This window comes from Phacochoerus africanus, chromosome 2 (genome assembly GCF_016906955.1).
Source record: "Phacochoerus africanus isolate WHEZ1 chromosome 2, ROS_Pafr_v1, whole genome shotgun sequence".
Classification (NCBI taxonomy): domain Eukaryota; kingdom Metazoa; phylum Chordata; class Mammalia; order Artiodactyla; family Suidae; genus Phacochoerus; species Phacochoerus africanus.
Window position 1 is genome coordinate 218687663 of NC_062545.1, and position 21174 is coordinate 218708836.

At 40.7% G+C, this 21174-nt stretch overlaps 1 protein-coding gene across 3 annotated transcripts in view; it reads right to left on the reverse strand.

Annotated features, from left to right (window-relative positions):
* Positions 1–867: 867 nt before the first annotated feature.
* The window catches only part of PDCD1LG2 (programmed cell death 1 ligand 2), a 67889-nt gene continuing 47582 nt past the window's right edge, over positions 868–21174 (reverse strand). The window contains exons 5-7 of one of the 3 annotated variants that reach the window (XM_047767677.1): positions 19804–19941; positions 13506–13555; positions 868–3758 (exon numbers count right to left, since the gene is read on the reverse strand). In XM_047767677.1, the coding sequence (XP_047623633.1) occupies positions 3753–3758; positions 13506–13555; positions 19804–19941 (194 nt within the window). In that variant the 3' untranslated portion in view covers positions 868–3752. Of the gene's footprint in view, positions 3759–12611; positions 13556–19803; positions 19942–21174 lie in introns of those variants that run through there. The other 2 variants (XM_047767678.1, XM_047767676.1) reach the window with 2 other exon arrangements.

Genomic DNA, 21174 nt, shown 5'->3' on the forward strand with positions numbered 1-21174 from the left:
GTGAAATTAATCCGTGACTGGCAAAAGAGACCAGTGTTTGTAACCGGTAAAATTCCACCTTAAAATCCCATTTGGTAGGAAACCAGGACACATTGTGGGGTATAATGAACATGGTTTCACTGCCCTAGCTCTCTCTGCCCCGTCCAAACTAAACAGGTAGTCTTAACCAAATTTCTTAACTTCTTTGTACCTCAGTTTCCTTATTTTAAAATAGAGACATAAATAGTGCCTTTTTTTCAGAGGATTTTGAGAGAATTAATTCCAATAATATGAATAAAATGCCAAGCAATATTGGGCAAATAGTGAGTGCTTGATAAATGTTAAACCTTATGATTGTATGGCGTAATGTAGAACATTTTTCCCACTAGGAGAATCATGCAATGCATAATGGTCTTCTTCCCCTGAGACGCCTAAATTTCAGGATACTGGGGCTGCAGAACCCTGTCCCTGTTTGGTATTTTAGAACATAGCCCGAATCTAGAACCAAAGATGGTAGTATTTTGACAGAAGCCATTATGCCCCTGGGTTCCTAAGAGGGTTAAATATTACCATGCAAGGATGCAGCATGGTATCTATAGGGAGGTGGGACCCAATATAGATGGGTTTGCTCCCTCAAGGAGAAGGCCTTGTCTGCCTGCTCTGGTCTCTACAGCATTAGAAGGTGCTTCTTCTCCAGCTGGGACCCCAGACCAACACATGGGACCTAGGAAACAGCCATGGGACCCTGTCCTCTGGAAGAGACCATCCAAATGTATCTCAAAGGCTTTTAAACCTATGGGAACCACTGGCCTCACAGAATATTAAATTACTGACTCGGAAGGGCCCTGAGGAAAACACTTAGCCAAAAGCAGAATATCTGGAACACTCTGAACAATAAACTATTGGGTTTTATTCTTTGATGGCATTCTTTGATTTGCACAGACAGATAATTGAAAAACTGAAAGATTATATAATTTTTCTGTTATTCACTTTAGTACCCCTTCATTCCCATTAACCTAAAGTTCTTCTTACTCTGTGCACCAGTTAAAGTTTGTTTCAGACCACTTGACAATGCAAACATTTGGACAGTTTATGGGTCAACTAATGCCCTGAGTTTCATGGCCTCAGTATAAGACCAAATTTAACAGGATTAATCTAATGTCACCATAGCCAGTTATCCTTAGCCTTGGCATATCCATAATGGAATCCCACAGGATTTCTATGGTGCTAACTAGTCTCTATCACCATATCACAAACATGGAAACTGAGTCAATGAAAGATTAAGTTTAAAATCAAATAGAGGGCCAGGAAAGGAACCTTACTTTGGGACTTTGACCATCACGGCTACTCATCTGAAATCTTTGCAGAAATAGCATATCAGCATGCCAAAATTCAAAATGTCTGTCATTGGCTTCCGAGGTTAAGGAGAAAGAATTCTTTAAAGAAAGAGTGTAGTTAAAAAAAGAATTCAACATGGTGCCATTACAGGTTAAAACCAGTGCTTTGTGATTTAGACCTCGCAGAAATACTCAGTGGCTTTTCTCCACAACTTGTAGTTGACCACTCTGTGTACTTAAATGCTTAAACACTTATTAGAACAATTCAGATGCTTTCAGGATTCCAGTAAACCATAAAACATGCCAATTATGGCTTGACTTTGTATAAAGTTCTGTCTGTGAGCTCACAGTCTCAATAGGCTTTTTCAGTATCCAGAGGAAACTACGGGTAATCTGTCCCTTTTCTGAAACTGGTAATTTCCACTTGTTTCTGCTTCTGGAAATCACTTTGGAAACTTAGGAGAAAACAAATCCCTTTGTTTTCAGTCTGGCAGCAAGAAAGAGCCTCAGGTCATTCACTGGGGTCCAGGGTCCAAGACGGTTCTTTTCTTTTCTTTTTTCTTTTCTTTTCTTTTCTCTTCTCTTTCTTAAGAAGTAGATTTACTGACAGAGATAGACAGAGTGTGGGCCATCTCAGAGGATGAAAGCAGTCTGGAGGATACACATTTCATAGAGAGAAAATGTGGTCTGACTCAAAAGGCAAAGAAAGGCCCCAGGAGAAACACACTCCACAGACAGTGTGGGCCATCTCAGAAGGCAGAGAGGCATGGAAATATAGAATGGTGAGTTTTTATGGGTTGGGTAATTTCATCAGGTAGTGTGTGGAAGGATTATTCTAACTATTTTGGTGAAGGGCAGGGATTTCCAGGAATTAGACCACCACCCACTTTTTGGCCTTTTATGGCTGGCCTCAGAACTGCCATGGCACATGTGGGTATGTCATTTAGCATATGAATGTATTACAATGAGCATATAATGAGCTCAAGGTCTACTGGATGTCAAATCTTCTGCCATCTTGGGCGTAGTTGGTACTAATTGGTTTGTCGTATCCCTAATAGCTATGTCATCCTTAAAGGGTTGTGCCTTGCCCTCTTTCCTCCTATTTCATGCCCCACTCAGAAACTTTACTCCCATATTCTTAGGGGAAGCAGATGATCTGTCTTCCGGAGCTGCTTCAAAGCTGAATAGGGGAGCTGACCTTGCCTGTCAGGGAGTAAAAATCTCTGGATGCCTGATCTAGGGTCCCAGGGGCGGGACAGCTTCTTGCGTTAAGTCAGTATGGGCTGGAATCCTTGCATAACCATCATCTTGATGTGGAACTGTTACAACTGCTTCTATAACCTTCTTATGAATCTTCTTGATGAAGCACTTTTGCAATAGAGTCAGCGTACAACAATAACTGTCTCTAAAAGAGAAGACTTAAAAGCCATGGTTAAATGTCTGATTAGAGTGTAATCAATAAAAAACTTGGTTACAATAACTAGAACTATGACTGAATACATTTAATTTAACATAGCAAATAATCCTAGTTATTTAGTATTTTCTGAGATGCCTCGGGGTTCCTCTGGAGAATCTCAAAGTTCTGCTAAGGTCAAAGAACTTTTTGATTATTCCAAATCATACTTATTCACTTACCCAAAGTGGAAAAAAAATTCAAAAGCAAATACAGATTACTTAAAGGCAAAGAAATCCACACAACTGGTTATCAAAAGTAGCATTCCAAGAAAACTGTGTTTTCTTAACAAAGAGAAAAAAATCCAAGTCTTGCCTCAGCCTACTCCCAACAAAATCCATTTATACAACTAAATGTCCTTTCCCATAAACCTTCTATAGCTTTCTGTATCTACATTATTTTGCCTCTTATTTTCTTTTCCACTGAGAAGCAAACAGCTCTAGGATAAAAACCACTCTTTTCCCTTAAGAAAATGCAATGCCATTCCTCATACCTTCTTTTGTTCAAAACACACATCTTACTTTCCTTAAGCAACCATGAACTGACTTCTATACCAGCACTCTGGGGACTGGTAAATATAAATACCAGTAATTTCTAAATACATGTGCTTTCTTATAAAGAATATCTCAGGGTGGCACCAAACATATTCATCAACAGTCCTAAATACCTTTAGTTTCTCCACAAGGGGAATTAATTAATGTTTCAGGATTTCTTCTAAAGTGCAGTAGTGTGTAGTTGGAGCTAAAGGGTGCAGGAGTGAGAGCCTTCTGCTCACAGTGGAGGGTGGCTGCCTGACTTCTTTAAGTATCCTTGGTCAGGTATGGCCTAGCCTTGTTGCAGGCTCCACATTAAAGTGCTGGCACACACAAAGGCCGTTGAAAAGTACAAACAACAAGCTCTGTAGGTCAAGGGAGTCCTGTTCAGAGTCCAGAAACTTCTTGAGGATGTCCCATCAGGTCACCTCAGCTCCCGAGACAACAGGTTCAAATCTGGAGAGAAAAGTCCACAAATAGGAAAATCATTTTTCTGACTGGAAAATACATAGCCTCTCAAAATCAGACTGGAGTTAGAAAATTGTTTAGTACAAAAGCTCATCTATCTGGAGGCAGCATTTCTTTCCACTCCCTTAACTCTTGCCCTAGTCCAAATCTTCAGTCTTTCTCTCCAGACCTATGGCAAGAGCCTTCTCTTCTCTGTTTTCTGCAGACAGCTCAGCAGTACTGGAGTAAAGTTAATGGGGCTTCCCTATGCAAAAATCTTTTATAGTTCCCCATTGTGCCTGATGTTTTCATTTGTTCTGCAGATGCATGCTCTACCTTGCTCTGCCCTGTTCATATCCGAGGAGGAGTGCATCACTGGCCTCTCTTCCTTTTGGTTTCCATTCCATTATTTCCTTCAGTGCAGGGGAGAAAGGATATTACAGGAGGCAGGAGAGTGAAGTTAGGGTATCTATTCTTCAGCAACCTCCTGGACAAGTTGCAGGTCAATTTTATCCCTCTGTTAAAGCCCACAGCTTCTGCTGCTATTCTCCTCAGGGTTTTGACAATTGTTCCCTCCCCTTTCTGCTTCAGGCTGAGGCTTTTGTCACTGGTCCCTGCTTTTGCTATCCTCAAGGTGCTCAACATCCCTCACTGGTTTCCCCTAACTCTGTTCATGTCTTTGTAAATTGTAAAAACTTGTAAACTTGTCTCAGTTACCCCTTCTGTGTATATGCTCTGCCTTCTGCTGAGACCTGACTGATGTATCCATGCCTAGTGAGTAAAACCTAATCTCCTTTGCCCAGAATTCATGGCTCATAATATAGCCCCCCAAAATATTTCCCCTTATCTCATACCTGGCTCTTTCAAAACCAGGATCACATGTCTTTTATTTTATCCTCTATGCAAAAGTAACACATACCACTTATGCTACATTTAGTTGACCACACCTAACTTCAAATTAATTGCAGAGAAGTGCGATCCTACTATGTACACAAAAACAAAAGATCCCAGAAATATGTGAAATAACACTATGACCACCACATCCACAATGGAGAAGGATGGGAATGAGCTATCTCCTTGGCTACATTTAGTTTGATCTGAGTCTTCAATTTTATAATATAAAGGTTAAGATCTTAAAAGCCCATCCAGGATGACTGATAAGACTATATTTTCACAGTAGGAGCCGGTAACATCTTTCCCAGAGTTTCGGAGAAAGTTAGAGGCAGAGCCATGGAATGGAAAACCCAGCCCTGAGCCGCTGTTGACTGAGCTACTGAGCCCTGCTGGGCACTCCCATAACAATCAGGTCTCACTTCAATGGTCACTGAGATAAAAGTACTAAGCCCTTCCATTCTTATGTGGGAAGGAAGAATATTTTTCTGAGTAAAAGTATTGCCAGAAGTACAGGTGACACACACCCCAATGTTCACAGCAGCTGTTTACAATAGCCAAGATAGGGAAGCAATCTAAGTGTCCATCGACAGATGAATGGATAAAGAAAATGTAATATACACCACAATGGAATACTACTCAGCCATAAAAAAGAATGAAATATTGCCATGTGCAGCAACATGGATGGACCCAAAGAATGTTATACTTAGTGAAGTAAGTTGGATGGAGAAAGACAAATATGTGATATCATCTATATGTGGAATCTAAAAATAATACAAATGAATTTATTTACAAAATAGAAACAAACTCACAGACATAGAAAACAAATTTATAGTTACCACAGGAGTTGGAGGTGGGGAGGGATAAATTAGGAGTAGAGGATTAACAGATACACACTGCCATATATAAATAAACAACAAGAATTAACAACAAATAAACAAAAAGGATTTACTGTGTAGCACAGGGAACTATATTCCATATCTTTTAATAACATGTAATAGGAAAGAATCTGAAAAAGTATATATATATTTTGAATATATTTATGTATATATATGTATAACTGAATCACTTTGCTATACACATAACTAACATAATATCATAAATAAACTATACTTCCACAAAAATAATTTTTTTTTTGTCTTTTGTCTTTTTAGGGCTGCACCCATGGCATATGGAGGTTCTCAGGCTAGGAGTCTAATTGGACCTACAGCTGCCAGCCTACACCAGAGCTGCAGCAATGCCAGATCTGAGCCACATCTGCGACCTACACCACAGCTCACAGCAATGGCAGATCATTAACCCACTGAGCAAGGCCAGGGATTGAACCCTCAACCTCATAGTTCCTAGTTGGATTCATTTCCTCTCCCAACAAAAATAAATTTAAATTTAAATTAAAAAACCATGATGTTTGAAGGACATGCTCAGAGCAAGAGGTGATGTTGAGTAACAACGTGAGGACCCAGGATGGTTCCCGGACAGCCTGGAACCTAACACTGTCCCTAAAGGGGTGGTTTTGGGGGTGAGGCAGAGCTGGGACGGCAGAGCATGTGTGTGTGACATTGAAAGCCCTGAGCTGTCTGGGCCTAAGCACTTCCTAGTGGGCTATTTCTTCAGACTTGATGAAGCTGAGGTAGGAGTCGCATGATACTCTATCACTTAGTATAGGAAAAAGTACATAGGCTCAACTGTGGGAGAAGGTGCAAAGCCTGGCAGAACTTTTAGGTCAGGAGTCAGCAGACTTTTTCTGTAAAGGGTAAGATTGTAAAAAATTTAGACTTTATGGGCTACTTGGTCTCTGTTGCAATTACTCAACTCTACCATCAGAAGCAGAGGAAGCATTGTGACAGTTAGGGGTGTGAAAGTTAGAGGGACAATATGAAAACAATGAGCATGGCTAAGGTTCAGCACAAACTTTGTTTACAAAAACAGGTGGGGATCTGACCTCCTGGCTGTAGTTTACCCCTTTTTTGTTGATACATACCAATGGATGGTAGAGTGTTAATTGTGGTTGATTCTCATTTAATAGGTGCCTACTGAAAATACAACACTTCCTAAGATACCATGGGAAGAGAAGATACTGCACCTGCTTTCTATTTTTTTTGTCTTTTTGCCTTTTCTAGAGTCGCTCCTGCGGCATATGGAGGTTCCCAGGCTAGGGGTCAAATTGAGCTGTAGCCACTGGCCTATGCCAGAGCCACAGCAACTAGGGATCTGAGGCACATCTGTGACCTACACCACAGCTCACGGCAACGCCAGATCCTTAACCCACTGAGCAAGGCCAGGGATCGAACCTGCAACCTCATGGTTCCTAGTTGGATTCATTAACCACTGAGCCACGATGGAAACTCCAGCTTTCTAGACATTTATAATCAGGATGTGGGAAGGGCAGATCCTAGTCAATGTAAAATTTTTACCTAGCATAAATGCTATAATTAATATACTTATTTTCTTTTAATAAATATATGGCATACAGGACATTAATGTTTATAACCTGGTCATATTTTTACTAAACCCAATACTCATTTTCTCAGAATAAAAAAAAACAATTCAAAAGTAAGTAACAAATCAGAGGAAACCTTATGTAGCAGGCAATGGGTTAACATTAACTGTAAGTAAAGACATAAATAAAAAGATGGACAAAAGACAGGCATAGGCAATTCCCAAAGGAAGATAAAACCTATAAATATATGAGAAATATTTCATCTAATAATTTAAAAATACAAATTAAAATAATAATGCATAAATTTCAATATTCAAATTAGCAAAATTTAAAAATCAAGATAATATCGAGTGTCTGGGCAAGGTTGATAAAACTAGCTCTTTCATATAATGCTAGTATAAACTGGTACAACTTCTTTTTTTTTTTTTCTTTTTTCTTTTTTAGGGTCGCACCCACAGCATATAGAGGTTCCCAGGCTAGGGGTCTAATCAGAGCTACAGCTGCTGGCCAACACCACAGCCACAGCAGTGAGGGAACTGAGCCGCATCTGCGACGTACACCACAGCTCACAGCAATGCCGGATCCTTTACCCACTGAGTGAGGCCAGGGATCGAACCCACAACCTCATGGTTCCTAGTCGGATTCATTAACCACTGAGCCATGACGGGAACTCCAAAACCGGTACAACTTCTTAGAGGGCGATTCAGCAATACATTTGGATAATCCAAAAAATGCTTATTGCTTCATCTCAGTAATTTTACTTCTTGGATTTTATCTTATAATAATCAGAGTTGTATATTTATATTTATTTATAAAGTTATTAATTTTATAATGTTTAAATAGAAAAATAATAAAGAAACCCCATGAGGTAGATACAAATGTGCACTAGTAAGGAATTAGATAAATCCTGGAACATGCATACAATAAAATTATTATTTTAGAGTCATTATATTTTTAGTATATAGGTAATACTAGTGATCTAAAATTAAGTTAAAAAATAATAATAAGCTATATATACTATAATTTTGTTAAAAATTTAGATACAGAAAAATATTAGGAATTAAAAAGCAGTATGTTAATCATGGTACTCTCTGGGCAATGGATTATAAACTTTTATATTATACTTTATTTTATACTCAGAAAAAATTATGTAATTTAAAAAATGTTCTAGAAATCATTATAAGTTATTCTTTTTTTTTTTTTTGTCTTTTTGCTATTTCTTGGGCCGCTCCCGCGGCATATGGAGGTTCCCAGGCTAGGGGTCCAATCGGAGCTGTAGCCACCGGCCTACGCCAGAGCCACAGCAACGCAGGATCTGAGCCGTGTCTGTAACCTACACCACAGCTCATGGCAACACCGGATCGTTAACCCACTGAGCAAGGGCAGGGACCGAACCCGCAACCTCATGGTTCCTAGTCGGATTCGTTAACCACTGCGCCACGACGGGAACTCCAAGTTATTCTTTTTTGAGCTGCAAACTCAACAAAAATTAAACAAGATGTTTTATTGTGGGCCAAATTACACTAAGTAGACATAAAATATGTACACATAGAAATGGCCAGAAAATAATGCTGTGACTATGCACTTAAGAGTAGTATAGACTGTGTGTACAATGTAGAGCGAAAAATAGAGAGTTGAGTTGGGCGATGTGTCTTATAGATTAAGAAAAGGAGCATAGTGTAGGGTATAGGTGTAGGCTCTGGACTGGGTTACCTGGGTCCATTTACTGGCCCATACTGGCCATATGGCCTTGTACAAGTATTTCCTCATCTGTAAGACTGCGGATGGTGGGGGAGAGTATATACCTCATAGGGTTACTGGAGGATTAACTGTTAATACCTCTAAAGTGTTTACAACAATGGTCTGACATTATTACAATAATAATGCTAATTATTATTCTATATTAAAGTAGGTCCTGCAAGTTGTTTGAATTTGGGTAAGCAAGAAGGAATTGGGGGTGGGGGGGCATTCCAGGCAGAAGACATAATATGAGCAAAGACACAGAGGTGGGAATGAGCATGGCATAAGAACAGGAGAGAGGTATGAAGGGCAGAAGGCCTGGAAAGCCATGCAAAGGTTTTAGGATCTAGTTTAGAGACAGGAGACTGGCATGATGGTAAAAAAAAGTGTTGGGGGGATTGGGTCTCAAGAGTATGTAGGCTCCACTAACAGAACCTTCCAAAGCTACCTATAAATTTTTAAGTTTCTCCCTGGGAAACAAGATGTTAGATAAGTCAAATCTAGCTTGTGTTACCTCTTCATTTTACTGAGAAGTAACTTCCAAAAACTTTAGTTTGGTTTTATCAAGTAATTTTTGGCTACAAGGTTAGTTTTATTCCCCGGATATATTCACTGAGATATTCATTATTTCAAAATACATAAAGTGGTAGATTCTGATGCCACAGCTGTCCTTTTGTTGCTAAAAGGTTGGGAGGCAGCAAGCTGAGTAAGAAAATCCGGCTGAAATAAACAAAAAACCCTAAAGAGTGAGCCTGCATGCAAATCTGCAGTGGCAGCTGCGTGGACAAGCAGATATTAGATAGAGGCCTGGTCATTTGGACAGCTCTAGTAACTAGAAAATAGATGGCCACGTATTTCTTCTTTTTTTTTTTTTTTTTTTTTTTTTTTTTGCTTTTTAGCACCGCACCTGTGGCATATGGAGCTTCCCAGGCTAGGAGTTGAATCTGAGCTACAGCTGCCGGCCTGTGCACAGCCACAGCAACTCAGGATCCCAGCCGTATCTGCAACCTACAGTGTTGCTCACGGCAACACTGACTGGATCCTTAACCTACTGAGCAAAGCCAGGGATCTAACCCAAAACCTCATGGTTCCCAGTCAGATTCATTTCCACTGTGCCACGATGGGAACTCCACATATTTCTACTTTTAAAGGCTGTGGGAGGTCTGACAAATTGATTTACTCCAGGCAAGAAGGCCCTTCTCATCTCTTGATGCCTATAATGAATAGTTTTATATTCAGTTTGGCTAGACTGCTGTGCCATTTGTTTGGTGAAATGTTGCTGTGAAGATACTTTGTACATGTGATTAACATTTACCATTAGCTGACTTTAAATAAAGCAAATTACCTTCTCTAATGTGGGTAGGCTTCATTCAATCCATTGAACACCTTATGAGCAACAAGTGAGGTATCAAAGAAGAAGGAATCCTTCTTCATGGCTATGACATCGAAATCCTACCTGAATTCCCGGCCTGCCAGGCTCTCCTACAGAGCTCATACTTGGCAGTCTCCTGGTGGTTCTATGGTTCTGTTTCTCTGGAGAAGACTGAAATGCCCCTTGCCTCCAACAACACATGGAGTTTCTTTCCTTGGTTGTGCAAACACTGAGCCCCAGATCTATGCTCTTTCTATTCTGCAAATCAGTATCTCCATGTCCCTTTCCCTCCCAGGGGATATTATCCAAAATGTTAAATCAGTTCTCAATAAAGAGTTAACAACTTTTTAGGGAGGAATTTTAAAAGCATCTACTGAAAATCTAACACATTGGTGTTTTCCGGACAAAACCATAAAACATTATGCTAAGTAAAAATGATTCATTTTTTTCCCTTAATACTCTATCTCTCATGATCGTTAGTCATGTTCTACATTTTATGCAGCTCCAAAAATGATTACGAAGGCTTGAATCAACCTGAAAATAACTATGAATCCAATTGCAATATATAGCACACAAAATACTGTCATGAATATATGTACACGACAAAGATGAATGAAAATCAGGTTAAATGCACAATTCGTTTATTTTATTTTTTTTAAGAGCATCTAACACACACTTGGCAAATATATTAGCCAAGGCTCATCGCTTTTCTTACGTCACACCCAAGACAGATACTATACATCCAACAGTCACCATACTTTCTACATAGAAATTGTTTCCCATACCATCCTCTTCTCTGCTTTGTGCATTCCCTGTACCTGACAGGAGGCTGTTTGCCTGTCTGGATTTGGCCCAACTTCCTCAATTTACAGATGACAAAACTGAAGCAAAGAGAGAGGGTGGGTCTTACCTAAGATTATGCGGCTAGTTCACAGAAAAACTTGAATCTAAATGTCTCAAATTTTAGTTGTGACCTCTTTTTTGTAAAAATAAATATTTCAGGCACAAAACAAAGTATTGAGAATAACGTAATGAACATCTGTATACCCACCACCCAGTTTAAGAGGTTAAATTTGATGTTTACCACTTGCATGCTATTTTTGTACTGTTATATCACATGACTGTTTCCCATACACACTACTTAGGGGTTATTTGCAGGTTTTTAAACTCTGTCTTTGGTAATGTGTTATCTGTAACTTTTTTTTTTCCTGTGTTTTTGTCTTTTCTAGGGCCGCACCCATAGCATATGGAGGTTCTCAGGCTAGGGGTCCAGTCAGAGCTGTAGCTGCCAGCCTACACCACAGCTCATGGCAATCCCAGATACTTAACCCACTGAGCAAGGCCAGGGATCAAACCCGCAATCTCATGGTTCCTAGTCGGATTTGTTAACCACTGAGCCACGACGAGAACTCCAGTTACTTTATTTTAAATTAGAGACACTATTAAGAGAGGGTGCAAGATATTTCTGTTTATAAGGAGATGTAGTGGTTTAAAATGGCTGTGATATCCTGTTAGTCCAAAGAAGTCACTTTATAACAGTACAATACTCAGAATATGTGGCAGGCCATAGGATAGTCATTTAGGATGGGAGCAAGGCTTTGAGTGTTCAATTCCTCAAACAGGTATTTCTGCCTTTGTCACCTAGATCCTAACTTCTTTCCTGACTGTTTTCCCTCTAGAGCTTGCAGACTGGTCATTGACAGGCTCAATTAGTTTATGGCCATGTTTTATTTGGTTTGCTTGGTATTTGAAATACTTTAAGGCAGAATTTAGTGATTAGGACATTTTATATAAAAAATCTGGATTTCCATCTTCTCTGGCAACGTTAGACTAGTGCTAAACACAGGGAATGTGTTCTCCAGTTTGTCACAATATTTCCCCCTCCTCCCACTCCCTATCAGGTTATACTAGATGCTTTTTACTCATTTCATCACCTGCCTGCCCTGGTGGGCATCTGAGTTTATTACCTCTGTGCTTTGGCCTTCCACCCTTCCTTCCTTTCTTTTCTTTTTTTTTTCTCCACTACTTCTTCCTCATGCTGAACAGTTGAGAGAGTTCCTTAGACATACATTCTGACCTCATGAATTCAGAGGCCTCTTCCATGGAAACTCACCTATAGGCCAAGCAGATCAATTTATAGTAATACAGGATTCTTGTTTCTCAAGAATTGAGAAAATTTCCATCAGGCCATCCAGAGTTGATCTGAAAGTTTTTTCAGTCAAGAAATCTTGTTGCTGATTCCGAAAAGCTTAGGGTGATAGGAATGAAGTATAGTCTGGGACTAAACTGCGTTTCTTCCCTGGTTCTGTGCCCAGGGATGAGTATATAGTAACAGATGTATTTTCAAGAATGGCCTTCAAGGAAGGAATGGGAGAAGGGGAGGGTGCAGGGGCCTCCTTTTATTTATTTATTTTTTTTCAGTCATATTTTGTGCTTATAAGCTGCCATGTCTTATGTACAAGCTGGACACAGACCCGGGTATTTGAAGGTTTTCTAGGGGCAGGTCTTCACAGTTGGTGTCTCTGGAATTTGGGGGATAAATTCAACAGAATTCAAAAATGAACAGTGCTGAATAGTCTGAGTAGCATATACATAGTTATTTAGAAATTTTTATAAATTGCCTACTGTTATTTTAGTGAATTCATGAACTCGTGTCACACCATGTGAAACCTAGGTTACAAAAGGAAAGGCAGCTTTCCCAAGAAAACCAAAAATAACTATTTTGCAACATGACACAAGCTTTTCAGTCTCTAACACATCACTTCCCCAGCGTCATCCAACGAGCCTGAATGATTTCAGCAAGCTCACTTCTCTGGGCCTCTAGAGCACATTCTGTCTTCCACAAATTCCAACACTAAGCCTGTTAACCTCATGAAGAGAGCTCTATATTCCTAGCATTACCCTTAACCCACAGCCCCCCAGAATGTACTTAACTGTTGCAAAAACATCAGTTGTTGATTGCTGTCACATTTGAATATCTTCCCCTTGCTGTTAAATTTAACCATGTTTCTAAGTATGTGAGCCCAGATGTCCTGTGTAGTATTTTCTAGGAGTGTTTAGGAATAAAGACAGACTAAATCTACATATTTGTTCTGTGGCTATAGAGCAGATACCATCTTTGCTCTCCAAGAATGGTATGGAACAACACAAAGTTGCAAGAAAAACTAGCTAAAATGCCACTTAACAGGAATATTCTGCACAGGCCTAAACTATTCAGTTGCCCTTGATGCATTAATGGAATAGAGGTTATTCCTTAATTTAAGCTGGGAAGAAAAAAGAGGTGAAAAAGAGAAGTAAAATCATGATTACTCACAGCTCTGTTCACGTCCCTCCTTACTGTAATGACAGATCTTTTTGCTGTGTCTGAAAAAGAAAAGATACAGAGATGGGTTAAGATTAATGAGAAAAGTGTTCTGTTCATGAGCTAAATAATGGCAGAACAAAAAGTAAATCCAAATAAATCCACATATAGTAGTCCAAAAATCCACTGTGGCTTGAGACCTTAGGCTGAATACAATGTAAACACCCTACCCTTAGGAGACAATTGTGATAAAAGAAGGCCCCCCACTTCCCAGTCTGTTGGTTGTCTGTCCATGGCCCTCAGGTGCTCAAAGGCTGAAGGACTGCTAATTTGGGCATTAAGCCCAGGAAATGTCACCAAAATTCTCTCTCCCTGTTCTGCTTTAGCCTTAAATGCCACTTCCTTCCTGCCTTCCCTACACAGAGCAGAAGATCTGATCAATTAATTTGCACTAAGGAGTAAATGACTGATACTAGTTCAAAGTAACTCAGGGGGCAGAAGCATAAATTCACATGATATGATGCTGCTCACCACTGTTTCCCTGGTTTCATCTCTTTTTCAAATTTCACATGTTCTATCCCAAATTGACTTTTTCCAGTTTGATCCCCATGTCTTGCAGTTGCTTGGGTTACTAACCTCAGTCCAATCCTAATTCTGCTTTTGCTCTGCACGCCAGATTTTTAGTAACTCCCTCATAAACATGCTGACCTTGGCATGAACTTTAAGAGTTTCTATTCAGCATTGTAGTCTCCTCCAAGAGTGCTTGTATTTGAAAGAAGCCCAGTGGCATTGCCCTTGAATGTTAAGAATTTCACTGAAGGTCTCTAATGCCTGAGGTCAGTGCTGCCATTTTCTGTGGTTCTTATGCACACATAAGCCAGTGTATTTGGCCTTTGGTTTAAATCTCTACAAAGATCTGGCTCAGTCTTTTAGGGTAGTGCCACTCAAAGGCAGGTACTGGTAGGTGAGCTGTTTGTTAGCAGTCCACAGTAAGTATAGCAATTGAGCGTAAACATTTAGAAACTTTTATAGTAATTCTTTTACTATGTTAGGGCCTTTACTGATCATATTTATTGAAATATCATATTTATTGAATCCAGTTGAAATTGGGCTTATCATTTAATGTGTTTTTTCCATTTCACTTTTTAGTAATTCATTTTAGTGTGCATTACAAAAGCACAAATCCTGGCATATTAGAAATTTAAAAAAACCCTTGTTCTTTACCATAGACAGTTTGAAAAATACTGTTCCTAAGATCTAAAAACATGTTCTGCTCTCTATAGCTGGCAACTCCTAATGGATTTCATTCTAGCCTTTGTCATTGGCCCAGCAAGTCAATGAACAAATCACTCAATTCTTTTGGGTTGAGATTCTCTCCTTCCATTGCTCAAAGATGATGATATTCAGATTGAGCCAATTTTTATTCATCACTTTTGCAAAAAAAGACCTCAAGTTTTGGAATCAGACCTGTGTTGAAACCCCAGAAATATTTTCTGAACTTCAGTTTCTTCATCTGCAAAATAGATACTACTTATTTCCTCAACAAGTTTTTGTGAAATTAACTGAAAAGAATTTTGTGAAGTGTCTAGCACAGTGATGCTCAAGAGAACTTTCTGCAAAGATGAAAATATTGTACCTAATAGATATAAAGAAGGAAATACTGCTCTATCCCATTATGGTAGCTACTAGCCCCATATGGCTATTGAACACTGATAATATATGAACACTTAAGGAGTTCCTGTTGTGGCTCAGTGGTTAATGAATTTGACTAAGAACCATGAGGTTGTGGGTTAGATCCCTGGCCTTGCTCAGTGGGTTGAGGATCCAGTATTGCCGTGAGCTGTGGTGTAGGTCGCAGACTTGGCTCGGATGCCATGTTGCTGTGGCTCTGGCATAGGACGGTGGCAACAGCTCCGATTAGACCCCTAGCCTGGGAACCTCCATGTGCCATGGGTGCGGCCCTAGAAAAGGCCAGAATATATATATATATATGTATATGTGTGTGTGTATATATATATATATGTATGTATATGTGTGTGTGTGTGTGTATACATATATATATATATATATATATATACTTAAAATGTGAACAATCTGAACTTTTATTTAATTTAAATTTAAATAACCAGAAATGGCTACATTGTACAAAGCCGGTTAGCATGTGCACCTGCATGTAGGAGGTTCAACATCTAAAATTTTTTTGAACATCTGTATATGCCAGGTAATGTTTTGGACACTGGATATACATTGATGAATTAAAAAAAACCCCAAAAGTCCCTGAATTCATGAAAATTAAAGATTAGAAGATGAAGCAGAACTTGATACTATTTTTGTAGTAGAAGTTGCCAACTTTTTCTCTGGAGTCCAGCAAGTCCCCCAGGAACCCTAAACTTTTTTTTTTTTGTCTTTTTTGCCATTTCTTGGGCCACTCCCATGGCATATGGAGGTTCCCAGGCTAGGGGTCTAATTGGAGCTGTAGCTGCCAGCCTACGCCAGAGCCACAGCAACATGGGATCCGAGCCGAGTCTGCGACCTACACCACAGCTCACGGCAACACTGGATCCTCAACCCACTGAGCAAGGCCAGGGATCTAACCCACAACCTCATGGTTCCTAGTTGGATTCGTTAACCACTGCATGACGGGAACTCCAGGATCCCTAAACTTTTGAATGGTTCCTCTTAAATGGAAGTGGTAAAAATAACATTTTATGGACTGACAACAGCTTTCCTATACACATCAGTATGCAGAGTTGGTTGCTGAGACATAAGTGGGTAAATCTGTTTAAGGGCCAAAGAGCCTTCTGGGCAGACCTGTTTACTTGGCTCTTTGATAGACAGAAGTTCAGGACAGCAATATCCTCAAGAGGAACTCAAGAGAAGGAACTTAGGACTGATGTCCCAGGCTCAATATGAAGGCCTAGTGCAGAAAAGGCTGGCTGGGCAAGTTGTGGTTAAGGCAAGAAGTCCCTTCTGCCTCACGAGCACATGAGGGTTTTCCTTTAGGATCAATAGCAGAACATGTGAGGGAAGCCAAAAGAGTTGTCATCTTGTACCACTCTGGTCTATGTAGGGATCTGGACTGGTACAGGTGCCTTTGCATAGTGATGAAGATACTCAGGGAACAGAAATGTTGCTTGGCAGTAGAACTAGCAGCCACTCAAAACCAGGGCACTCTGGTGAATTGACTTAGCTCCCCAGTAGACTTCCTGCTTGTTTGGAAGCAGCATGGGACTTGTGGGCTAAGTAAGCCTATGGATAGTTTATGGGAGGGGGGAAGTATGTGTTGTGAGAGAGAAACTCTGGACTTCTCAGATAGGCATGTGGGTGCTTGAGGAATTGGAAAATTAGAAGGAATAAAATTTAATTTATATCTCAAGCTATTAAAACAGGTCCTAAGATATGCAATGTTTGCTGAGTATATTGAAAAGAGAAGTAGGTGCTATGGAAATATCTGACAAGGGGATTTAATGTAATGGGTATGGTGAGGGAAGTAGAGTCAGGAGAGGCTTAAGTGACAGCTTAGCTAAGAGTTAAAGGATGACTCCAACTCAGGTGAAGAAAGCAAAGAACACTTTTTTTTTCTCCTTAGGGCCACACTAGTGTCCTATGTAGGTTCCCAAGCTAGGGGTTGAACCAGAGTAACAGCTGCCAGCCTATGCCAGAGCCACAGCAACGCGGGATCCAAGCCACATTTGCGACTTACACCACAGCTCATGGCAAGACCACATCCTTAACCCACTGAGCAAGGCCAGGGATTGAACCTGCAACCTCGTGGTTCCTAGTCAGATTTGTTTCTACTGTGCCACAATGGAAACTTCAAGAACACATTTTTAAAAGAGTGAATATTATACGTGAAAATTCAGAATTCGAAGAATGAGATGCCTCTGAGGACGAGAAAATTCTGTACAGCTAGGTCTTGGAGAACGAGAGTAATGGTGCTATAGTATAAAGCTGCAGCTGTGAGTCATACCACCCGGGGCTTGTTAGGACTTCACCCAGTGAGTAAAGAGAAGCCCTGGAAGAGGTGTGAGCAGAGGAGACATGATAGGTTGGAGAATGTAAATGCCTGTTCTAGCTAAAAGGGAAGAGAGACCATATCAGGCAGGAGTGGACTCAGGGAGATAAGGCAGGAGAACTCTCCTCTATTCCACACAGTGGCAGTGAAGGGGGATCAATAAGCTGCAAAGTGTTATTCTCACATTACTTCCCATTTTACAGATGGAAAAACCACCTCAAAGAAGTTGGGTGATTTGTGCAAGACCAAAGAGCCAATATGTAACAGCACGTCCAGACCTGGCCTTATGATGCTGGTTTAAAGCTTTTTTTTTTTTTTTTTTTACTGTACCAGCAATTCTCAACCTTTTTCTGTGATACGTGTGTTTGCGTGCATGGCAGATGCATTTCTACACAGGTATCGGGTACTCCGTTGTAAGAAAGCAGATCCCAAAGCACGAGAATTAGAGAGAGGGATTATTATATAAGCAATGATGATTTCACTCTGGTTCATCAAAAACTGATAAGGAGTCATTTGCACATCTATTTCATTAACTCATATTAGTAATAAGTCTCTCCCATTCAAGTTGTGTGAAAATTGCATCCAGCTTGGAGCTACCGATATCTTCACATACTCTTAAGATTGGGATGAGGGGAGGATTTCTTTCTTCTGCTCATTTTTTTTTTTTTTTTGAGGGCCGCACCAGAGGCATATGGAGGTTCCCAGTCTAGGGGTCTAATCGGAGCTACAGCTGCTGGCCTACGCCACAGCCAGCCACAGCAATGTCAGATCTGAGCGGCATCTGCAACCTACACCACAGCTCACGGCAATGCTGGATCCTTAACCCACTGAGTGAGGCCAGGGATCGAACCCGCAACCTCATGGTTCCTGGTCAGATTCGTTTCTGCTGCGCCATGACGGGAACTCCTTTCTGCTCTATCTTTAGGAAATGTGAGCGCATTTCATTTTCCCAAAGCAAATAGGGACAGCAGACTCTGCTGCTCATTTGTAAAGGTACTAACGGGTTCTCAGGCTGCAGGCCTGGAACCTTGGTTATAAAGTTCTTTCTGAGAGATATGTGTGGGGGAGGTAACAAAAGAATACAGAAGATAGGGTTCTGATGAGCTGCATCTGCTGTGACTTTCTGAAATCACAGGTTTGCAGAAGTGATTCTATTTGGTCAAAGTTCTCTTGGGCAAAACCCTGTAATTCCTCCTTTATGGTGAAGAGCCCTCCCCTCAACTTCTAAAACCTCTCTTTCTTCCTCTCCCTCCTGCCCTCCTCCCCCTCCATCCTCTTTTCCCTCCTTTTCTCTCTCCCTTCTTCCTTCCTCTCCCTCCTCCCTTCTTTTGACAGTAGTTTTTGGATCTTGGATTCCACAGTAGAGGGTTTTGTGTGAGTACCCAAGATAAAGCACACATACGTCAAAGGACAAATAGAGTATGACAATATTTCATGGCAGATGGGAATATAGAAGTTAGGCTTTGAATGTAGGATAACAATCACCTAAAAGCCACCCTCCCAACCCTCAAATAGTGACCACTCCAGATTCCTAGTGAATTATTCCTAGATGTTATTTCCTTTCCTATAGGCTGTGTATAGATCTTGGGAGGAGCTCACTGGGTGCTGACAAAAGGACAGTTAGGAAAGCACCAGATAGGTCTGTAGATATTGGCCTAGGCTCAGAGGCTTCAGGTGTGCTGTGTCCCAGCTGGCAGAATAGAAGAGGAATGGGTTGGCAAGAATATGACAGGCTGAGAAGGGACTCCAGGGGAACCGCTGAAAATCCTCAGGGCACCCACCACCAATTAGGTGCCTTCCCCACCCCAAATGGCCTCACACTTTTTTCCTTTCCTTAACCAGTCAGAAGATTCAGATTCCTGGGGCAGGGAGGGAGGGAGAGGGCCCAGCCCAGCTCAGATCCAGGATGGGGAAAGGAGGAATGAGAACTAAAGGAATCTTCATAAAGGATGCTGGCATCCTCTCACAAGTGAATTCTGACCACGTAGCCGTCTACATCGCCAAAATAAGTGATCTCACGAAGCTAATGACACTTGTGTCAAAGAATGAAGCAAACCATTTCGGTCACAGGAACAAAACATTCCTTTAAAAATATTCAGTGTAAAGATTCCAGTTCACTGAAGACCAGACCCATTTTCTTCTGGGGAAAAACCAACAGAAAAAAACCCCAAAACAATTCATAAGCCACAAGTGGATTTAGCTTGAAGCTGGGATGCTATAGGCCAGTGGGGCCAAGCAGAGCCTCACATCGCAGACACCCAGTGCACTTGGTAACTGTGAATAAGACTCATTTACCTTTTCTAGGATAAAACTTCTGGAAGAGCTGTTTTCTTAGGAGTATCATTGTGGCTATGAACATTAAAGCAATGATGAAGGAGGGGATGAAAACACGGAGCAGTGAAGATGCAGGGGTCTTGTGGGTTTCCATATCACCTGGTGGGAAGAAAAGCACCAGAATCCCATTACATGGTAGCTTAGAGGTAAATCAATAAGTTGACCAAATGAATGGCTTATAACCAACATGGTGAATTTGTACTGAGCAATTACTCCATGCCACATACTGTTCTATGAATGCTGTAATAGCTCCTTTATCTGCACAACTACCCTATGAGGCAGGCTCTACTATGACCCTCATTTTACTGATGAAGAAAGTGAGGCACAGGGACCTAGGACACTTTGCCAAAGTTATATAGTAAGTGACACAGCCAAGATACAATCTAAGCTGCTGGATTCCAGATTCCATGCTTCTTATTCTGATACACCTACCATGTCATTTCTCTCTCTCTCTACCTCCCTACCTTTCTTCCTTCCTTCCTACCTACCTACCTAGCATCACCATCTCTCTTTCCAGTAGTATAGTCCTTCAGCCCTATATGTCTCCACCTTCCTTTGTCAAGCACTCATAGTTTATTTTTTTATTTTATTATTATTATTATTGCTACATTTGTGGTATATGGAAGTTCCCAGGCTAGGGATCAAATCAGAGTTGCCTCTGCGACCTACCTGACAGCTTACGGCAATGCCAGATCCTTAACCCACTGAGCCAGGACAGGGATCAAACCTGCGTTCTCATGGATACTAGCTGGGTTCTTAACTTGCTGGGCCCCACCAGGAACTCCACACTCACAGTGTTTAGAATCTTTACCATCAGACATTCAATTTCCAGGATTAACAAAATCCTTTTGAAAAAACAGAATACTGTAACTTAGTGTGAATTACTACAACTAACCCTTTTCCTGTCTCAGCTAATTAAGGTCTGAAATGAGAAAAAGATGAATTTAGCAGAGAGGTGGATGATAAGAGCAATTCTGGAGGTTGGGGAAAGCCTTGTGAAGGGGAGCTCTGGTTAGAATGAGGGCCCCAGACTGACAAAGGGCAGGGCAGGAGGGGGTTCAACTTAGGAAGATGGAAGGGTACCCAGGGTAAATTTTGCCCTTTCCAAAAGACTTAACTTTGCCTCACGGAGTAGCTCCTAGACAATAAACATAAAAGCCTGGTCCAGGAAAAACCTGGAAAAACTGCTCATGAGGAAAGGCTTAGTCCTGCCAGCTGTTCTCTCCCTTCCCCATAATAGTGCTGTCTGAGAACCATAGACGGTTTTAGCTGAGAAGGGATTAGATTTAATCTGAGGCCCTTGTTTTAAAGTTGAGAAAGTAAGGCTTCAAG